General features: G+C 45.3%; 1 protein-coding gene across 1 annotated transcript; it reads left to right on the top strand.

Moving 5' to 3' along the window:
• Positions 1 to 281: 281 nt before the first annotated feature.
• On the top strand, positions 282 to 5,124 carry LOC311266056 (myelin and lymphocyte protein-like; the record flags this gene model as incomplete). Its single annotated transcript, XM_084368240.1, has 4 exons — positions 282 to 371; positions 3,154 to 3,321; positions 3,770 to 3,895; positions 5,050 to 5,124. The coding sequence occupies 4 exons, from the start codon at positions 282 to 284 to the stop codon at positions 5,122 to 5,124; spliced, it is 459 nt and encodes a 152-aa protein (XP_084224366.1).
• Positions 5,125 to 8,937: the final 3,813 nt, after the last annotated feature.

Here is an 8,937-nt window from a genome sequence, read left to right as displayed (position 1 = left end):
AAAGATGGGTCTTGAGCCTCTTTTTAAAAATCAAAAAGATGCTCCTCTGCACCTGATCAGCCGTCATGCTGAGTCCGGCCGTCAGACTCTGGTCAGTCCGCCTCAGTGTGACCTCCGGGCGGAGCTCCTCCCTGCAGCTCTGTGCGCGCGGCGGGTCGTCGTGCGTGTCTCCGCTCTGCTGATGGGGATTCCGGTTTTTCCAGTCGGCTCCTCCCGGTTTAAACCGCAGCAGCTCTGAGTCCCGCATCAGTGTGAGCAGCAGCAGCAGCAGCAGCAGCAGGATGGCCTCCCACACCGCCACCATGGGGAACCTGCCCAGCGGGATCGGAATATGCACCACCATCCCCGACATCCTCTACCTGCCGGAGCTGGTAAGAAACGGCACCAGAACCTCCGTCTGTCCGGTCAGCGCTGCGCACAGAGCGCAAACCTTTACGCGGCTTTTACGCGCGGACAGTTTTATTTTTATTCTAACTGTAGGAAAGTGACGATAGTTTGATGAAGTTCATGTGAAGTGTGTGCGCGGACACTGATGATCACAGCTGTTCATCGGGTTTCTTAGGATATAAATGATCTTCAGTCAGCGGATCGATCAGCCTCATCGACTGACTGACTGTTTGACTGTTTGACGGACAGTCTGTGCACTTTAGTCAACAAAGACAGCAGCTGATGAGTTCATGAGGTTAATGATCAGAATATATTCATATGATTGATCTGGACTGTCTCAGTCAGTCAGGTGTCAATCAAACCTCTGATCCAGAAGTTTCAGTCTGATGATTTAAAGTTCTTCATCTTCTGTCTCTGAAGAATTCATGAATTTACCAGAATTAGTTTTTTAAATCAAATGAGTTTTTTCTTCTTTCTCACTGTGAACTCAGACTGAACATGTGAACATTAACTCAAGTGCAAGTTCTCACAATATCATCCTGAACTGTACAGAAACAGCTCAGAGAGCAAACAGACATTATTCAGAGATTTGAACAAAAGCAGCTCGTCTACAACCAGAGGAAGAAACTACGGTGGCCCTGAACGTCCAAACAAGACGTGTGTGAAGCCGCTGAGAAGCCGAGAGTCTTCACGTAACGTATCGATGAGACCAGACGTTCAAAAGTTAGAAAACATTTCAGAATGACAGCTGTTTTCAGCGTCCGGCTCTCTGAGGGTTCATTAAGTGATCAGAGCAGCAAATTTAATGTTCGTTAGAAAACAGAGCGTCACTTTTTGTGGTGACACAAAGACAGACAGAGTAAATCGTGTGAGGGCGTCAGAAGGAGGATCAGCGATCAGCTGTGAGGACGCTTTACAACACCTGTCACACAAGGTGCCGTCGGCTCAGGAGCAATTTGGGGTTCAGTATCTTGCTCAAGGACACTTCCACATGCAGGCAGGGATTCGAACCAGCGACCTACCAGTGACTGGGCGACCCGCTCTACCTCCTGAGCTGCAGCCCGGGGAGGTCAGAGGTCAGCAGCACACGTCACATCAGATTTTATTCCTCCAGACGAAACGACAATCTGACTGCTGATCAGGAAATACTTTCAGTGGAATGATGCAGGCGTTCACACGTCAGCACACACACACGCACGCGCACACACACGCACACACACACACACACACACACACACACACACACACACACACACACACACAGGTGGAGTCTGGTGGAGCTCCATGAATAATGCAGCCTGTCAATCATCAGAGGTGTCGAGTGAACGGAGGCAGCGACGCCCTGCTCGGTGCTGGACAAAATAATGTAAACGGGTCAGCTAATGAAGACTGAGGCGAAGCGACAGAAGCTGCTCGGCTCAGATCGGCTCAGATCGGCCTGACGTGAGACTCTGACAGAGCCTCCACCTCACAAACCACAACTGAGGCGACGGTTCAGGCCGAGAGCGTCTCAGCAGTCAGTTCGTCCCATCCATGTTTCCGCTGTCAGTTTCTTCTTCTTCTTCTTCACCAGCAGTTTGTTACCTTCTGTTCACTTTACTGACATTATTTGATGACCAGCGCCACACGGAGTCATGACGTAGTGACGCTGGTGGTCAAACGGGCCAAACCTGCATGTTTTCATCAGGAAGCGATACAACAGGCCCATTACCTGCTGTTTCAGAGCCACGTTCAATCATCTTACAGACGAGTTTCAGAAGGTTTTTATTTTCATAACAAAGAAATGAAATGTGGAGAATAAAGTCAACACGACATCAAACAGCCTCGACAAAATGCCTCGTGTGGATGAACCGGTGGAACGGTTCTTCAGAACCAGCTCCAGTCACAGTGTTTCTCTCTCAGCTCATGAACACAGTGGACTTGTTGGTAACTGCGTCTGTAAACTTTGAAGATGTGGTCGCGTTTCTGCCGGCTGAAGGACATCGATGTTTCAGCTGCGTGAGGATGTGTTGGATCCTATTTCAACTTTATTCTTGAAGTGCAGAATGAAAACACTCAAACTGAAACGTCCAAGTTTTATTCTCACCTCTGGTCCTGACACTCTTTGTTTAGTCTCTCTTGTTTCTTTATTAGTTTTCATAATCAAAAAGAAACGTTACATTTTCAAGAAGAGGGAAAAAAAAACACTGAACTCTTTTAATCTGTTCAGTTTGTTTCTGCAGCCGGAGATCAAACTGTTTCATGGCTTCAAGACAAAACAACAGATAATTATCTACCTGACAAAGTGATCAGGGCCTCGTGTTCATCTCATTGAGCTGATATATATTGATCTCGCTGTATGGATATGTTGTCCCAGACTTCAACATGAGGTCATAATGACACACAGGTGATCCAGAGGAGAGGGAACCTCTCAGTCGTCTGTCGTTTTTATTTAACTAACTCGCTCTTTAATTAACTGCAGCGGCCCGACACGTTACTGCAAGTCTTTCATGTTCAGACCACACACCGCTGATGAAGTCTCATTATAATCTGGACTTCAGGCAGTGATGGTTCAGGTGGCTGCAGGAGTGGAAACCAATCGCCACAAGAGGGAGACAAAAGTCCCAAACTCCAGCTTCAATATGCAACAGATGATCAAATAAATGCAGCAGGACGTCTCAACAACACTGAAGACCTCTGGATGAACAATTGATCGATTACCTGAGGTGAGAACGAGTGGATTCATGGTCAGCTGAGTGTCCTGTCTTGTCTCTGGTCTTCCTGCAGATCTTCGGCGGTCTGGTGTGGATCCTGGTGGCGTGCACGCTGGTGGTGCCGGAGAACCCTCAGGGCTGGGTGATGTTCGTCTCCGTCTTCTGCTTCGTCATGACTTTTATCTGGATGGTGGTGTTCGCCTGCGGGGGGCATCACAACAAAGGCCACTGGGCGGCAGCAGTGAGTCCTGCACATGTTTAACGATAGCTGTGGTGTCTCGATGTGTGTTGTGGAGGTGTGTTACCGGCAGCATGTACAACGTCTGTATTCCTACGCAGAAGCAGAGTATAGTCCTGAAGCAGCGGGCTGTCTGAGGCAACGCAAAGAGCCACTTAGATGGATGTTTAGATATTTTAGGTGTGCTTTCTTTAAGGTTTTTAGGTTTTAACCTGAAACACCACGTGACAGATCACATGATGATACAGTTTTCTTCTGTCAACCCAACGTTTACTTTCGTCCATCATGTTTCAGCCTTGTGATGTCACGTTATCAACTGTTCATGTGATCATTCCGACATGAACACACAGGAAGTGTCAACACCAGTTTGATTGAGTTATAACAGGATTGTTTAACTGTGTGTTTGTGTGTTTCCTCATGTCTGTCTTCTGTCTTCCTCCTCGTCCGTCAGGACTTTGTGTATCACGGCATCGCTGCCTTCTTCTACCTCAGCGCCTCGGTGGCTTTGGCCAAAGTGACCCTGGACATGAAGGACGGGAGCAGCTTCCAGAACTACCAGCTGGACATCTCTGCAGTGGTGAGTCAGGCTGCCGTTGATTGACCATCATCACCTCGTCCCAACCAACGAAACAAAAGAGACCTGAACCTGAAAGCCTCTGATTGGCTCAATCTAAACCACCATTGGTCGGTTCACAGCATCATTCAGCTCTCAGAGGTCTCTGTGAGTCAAACTTAAAGGAGCAGTTCAACTTTTATAAAGTCTTCTTCTCTTCCTCTGAGAGTCACATGTCTGTGCATTACACATAAAGCTATAGTTAGCAGCTGGTTAGCTTAGCTTAGCTTAAAGACTGGAAACAGGGAAACAGCTAGTCTGCCTGTCGCAGCTCTGCTTTATTCTCTCATAAGTCTTTATCAGCATTAATTAATGTCCTCATGGTTATTAAGCCTTCTGGACTCACTTTTTACCCTGTTCGTCTGTTGTTCTGGTGTCGACACCTGTACTGTACCTTCACCTTACATGCTGACCTCTACTGGACTCTGACGTGAGACTGTGTCGAAGTGTTCATACGGTTTTGATGTTGATCACTGAGCTTCAGAGAGGCTGGGAGGTGGATTTTGTTACAGAGCCAGGCTAGCTGTTTCCCACTGTTTGCAGTCTTTACGCTAAGCTCAGCTAACTAGCCGCTAACTGTAGCTTCATGTTTAGCATACAGAGTGGAATCAATCTGAACATCAGAGGAGAAGAAGATCTCATTTAATGTCAAAGTGTTCCTTTAAAGTCGGTGTCAGCGTCTAAAGTTCAGATCACTGAAAGTTTCAGACAATCTTCAGACATCTTGTCACCGTGTCAGTTCCTGTCGTGACGTCATCAACACAGTTCACAGCGCTGAATGTAAACACAGCCGACGTTCTGGAAACAACAAAGTCTTAAAGCAACAAGACGTCACTTCCTGGAGAAACTTTGATTGTTGAGTCTCAGTTCCGATCGGACACAAACCCAAAGCATCAGAACTTGACCACCTTGAGTTGAGGCTCAACAGACAACCACGTTTCTCCAGGAAGTGACGTCTTGTTACTTCAAATATCTGAGCTTCTCACAAGCACCTGAACACACCACAGAGAGAACATGATAATAATGCGTCTGGTACAGCGTCCTGATTACTGCAGACCTTCCTGCTCCTCAGAGGATGAACCCTCAGGATGAACCCTGTGTTCTCCTTGTCTCCTCAGGTCTTCTCGTACGTGGCGACTCTGCTCTACTTCATCCACACCATCCTGTCTGCCATCAGATGGAAATCTTTCTGAGCCACAACAGGACTGTTTTTATTCTTAGAGCTTGTCCATAAATCTGCGCTGGAGACTGACTGCTGTGGTTGTGAGAGAAGAAGCATCTGGATCACCACTGCAGTGGATCTGAAGTGATGAGCGGCGGCTTCATCTGGTCAGAAACTTGTTATGTCCAGATACTGTGGAGCCTGCGGAGATGAATCACCAGCGAGTCACATAAAACCTAAAAATCATAATCTCCTAAGTTTTTACTGCTGTTTCTGAGGGTTTCTGTTATTTTGTCCACGCCCACATGCTTCCTCCTCTGAGCATCTGATGTTTCTGCTCTAATGACACGGTTTCATTTCCTGTTCTTCTCTCAGCTGATCGGAGACGTGGCTCGTTTTTTATTTTTATAAGTTTCTAAACATGAAAATTCAACTTGATGTGGATCCGAACAGGAAACTGAACCAAGGAACCTGTAACAGATGGTAGGGACGCAACCTCATCGTTCAGACATGCCTCTTCAGGGGGTCATGAACTGAAGTGGTGTTTCATCACCTCTCAAGTCCCCAGTGTACGATGTGTCGAGGGGCTCGGGTGTCACGGGCTTGACGATGAAGACGTTAGACAACCTGAACACTGCACAAATGAGCCCGGCCCTGATGCAGGTAGTCTAGTTTAGGGGTGACTGTTGCTGGTCGCTCAACTCGATTATAAAATGCTCACAATGTCAACTAGAACGAACAGGAGCAGCAAAGAAATGTGAACAGGGCCTAAACAGAGCAGAGTTTCTGTCAGGTGACGTCTGCAGTGAGTCAACGACAGAATCAGAACCACCCGGATGTGTCATGCCCCCATTGACCCAAGCTGCTCTCGCTTAGTTATCAGGAGTCAGTCTGCACACCTGCAACAGCTGATCTGAATCCACCGCAGTCAGTCCAGAGGGACTCAACAGCGAGGACGGCTCATGTTGGTGTCAGCTCGGCCGTCGTCTCAGGACAAACAGACTAAGACCCAACATGTCTACGTCGTATGATGGGTCAGGACGTCTTTTCACGTCTCTGCTGGTGTTTTAAAGACGTCCACTGGAGAGCCGGTCTTTTCAACGTTCACTAGTGATGAAGTTTTTCTTTAGTTTAGCTTCAACTTAGATTTATTAGATTTAATGCTTTTGGTGGTTCAACCTTGGAACATTAACCGACCTGATGAAGGTTTGATGATGTTTAATAAGCTGATGAGTAGCTCTCCAGGTAAAGTTCACGCCTCATGCAGCTCCTGAGGTCGAGGTTCAGGGTTTGAATCCTCGCTGTAGTTTTTGCTGCGTGAAGTTAAATTTGGCGTCATGAAAACTTTAATTTTGAACTTTAGACGTCTGTGACTGAAGGTAAAAAGAGTCTAACATTACGTTATAGAAACTTTTGTTTTGAACCCTGTGAGGACGTCACGTGGACGTCAGCAGTGAACGATGAAAAGACGTCTAAACAGACAGCTAAAAAACTTTCTGGCTCGAATATTGAATATGTTTATGATCAGTGGGTCGATGCCTCGACAAAATGAAAGAACAGACTTCAGAGAACAGGTTAATGACTGACTTTTACAAATGGGTCCATTAGTTGATTTGCTGTTTGTCTCCAAATAATATCCACACATGAATATTTACAGAAGTATGAGTCAAATTAAAATGCTCAGCACGGTAAATAAAAACTGTCTCCTGGATATTTTAAAACTCAGTCTGCAGAAGAAAAAAATCGTAATTATGAACAAAGTAATCTCAAATCAACACGTGGCTAATGACTGTTACAAACTAGATAACTCAGCAACAGGCTCAGAGTGAGTTTAGATCAGGTGTTATCAGGTCCAAACCTCAGTCAGAAGCTCCGGCCTGTTGTAAATCGACCAGAAGATAAACTGGCATGCAAATAAATCATGAAATGTACCTTTAACACACGTGAAACATGAGCTAGATAACAATGCACCAACAGCCAGGAGCCTCCATCTGTCAGACTGATGACCTGTGAAACTGAGGGGACGGATGGAGGCGATCATGACGGAGATGTTCCTGCTTGGAGACCAGCATCAACTGAAACGTGTCCATGGTTCTGTTCCTTCACCAGAGCTCACAGGACGTCGACATGTTGGGTTTTCATCTGTTTGTCCACGATTCTCCCAGAGACGCCGACAGAACTGACACGTCTGTTTGAACGTCCCGTCCTTCTGTTACAGGCTCCTTGAATTGAACCAGGGTGTTGATCATGATGTTTTTTAAGCCTTTTTAAGAGACTGCTTCACTTTTGTACATTTTTGAGACCACTGAATTTATTGAAAAGAATAAATGTGTTAGTTTTGAATCGTTTTGGTTCCGTGTGACGGATCGATACAAATAAACATGTTGACATTGATGGAGGCTGTGACGGCGTCATGTGACCTGCGTCTGTGTGGTTTGAACCGGCTCGTTCTTTGGACAGCTCAGAACCAGCGAACGTCGTTACTGTCAGGACGTAACGATGTCGCCTTAATGACACGTCAAAGAGTTTGTTTGATTGGTTTCCTGGTTCGGCACATCGCAGCGTCTCCACCTTCAGATCCAGAACACAGAAACCAGAAGTGAGACTGGAGTCTGGATTTATTCTGGAAAATAAATATTATAGTTATGTAAATATGTATGTTTATATTAGCTCCCAAATTTATAAAGTATACCTTTAAAGAACAAACATATATTAATATATGTACTGAAAAATATAACATTTAAAAATATTAGTTTTAATATGTGAAGAGTTCAACATCAGTTAAAAACATGGCTTCACGCTTCAGACGGCAAGATGTTCATCGGGCCAGAACAAAATGGCCGCCTATGGGCCTTATGTTTATAGGGTAGCAGACAGGCATGTGATCAGTGAGCAGGTTGGTGAGCAGAAAAAAAATCATGTTGTTCATCCAGAATATATTAAATATAATGAATGTACGTTTTGGTCATACATTGGTAATATATACAGATATGTATTTAATATATATATTAGTTCAAATAATAAATAGTTTAAGAATATTCTTGTTATAAAATATCATTTTATATCATTTTTGTACGATATAGATAGACAACTTTATTAATCCTCGAGGGGAAATGAGGTTATCGTAGCAGCATTGATTATTATCGTACATTCAACAATGTGTGTGTGTGTGTGTGTGTGTGTGTGTGTGTGTGTGTGTGTGTCAGAGGGTTAACAGCTGCTTGAGTAATGATTAATTATTGATTAGTTACACATTTCTTTCTCAAACGGACCTTGTGTGTTGTTTGTTTGTGTCTCCATGGTAACCGCTGCAGGTGATTGTTGACACTCGTGAATATTTCATCAGCAGTGACATCAGGCGAGGTGGGCGGGGCAGAGATGATCAGCTCAGTCAGGTGTGTGTCAGGTGTGTGTCAGGTGGGCGGGGCGGGGGGCGGGCCATGTTCAGCAGGTATCAGATGAGTTCCCTCCAGCTGTGACGTGACCCACGACCAGTTCATCGAGTGCAGCACCTGCCAACATTTAGCAGCTAAACATGTCACATTTTACAAACACACTAACCAGTAACCAGTATAGGCGACTTCTTTGTCCCCAGACTCCCTTAACAAATGTGTCAGTTTAGTGAGTTGTTGAGTTGGAGACACTTTATAAACTGTGTGAAACTCTGTCTCTGACTGATTCTGACTGATTTGTTCCTTCTTGTAAATTCAGAAAATGTTCTGCATGAACTTCTTTCTGTCTTTGAGTTAAAAACATGGAGACGAGAAGAGAAACAGCCAGAGCCCGTTCATGTGAGCAGGAAGTTTCAGACCGTCAGTTTGATTTGTTGACTCAGGCTCCACAT

The sequence above is a fragment of the Pagrus pagrus genome (assembly GCF_965226575.1).
Source record: "Pagrus pagrus genome assembly, chromosome: 2".
Taxonomy (NCBI): domain Eukaryota; kingdom Metazoa; phylum Chordata; class Actinopteri; order Spariformes; family Sparidae; genus Pagrus; species Pagrus pagrus.
This window is presented reverse-complemented; position numbering and strand designations above follow the sequence as displayed.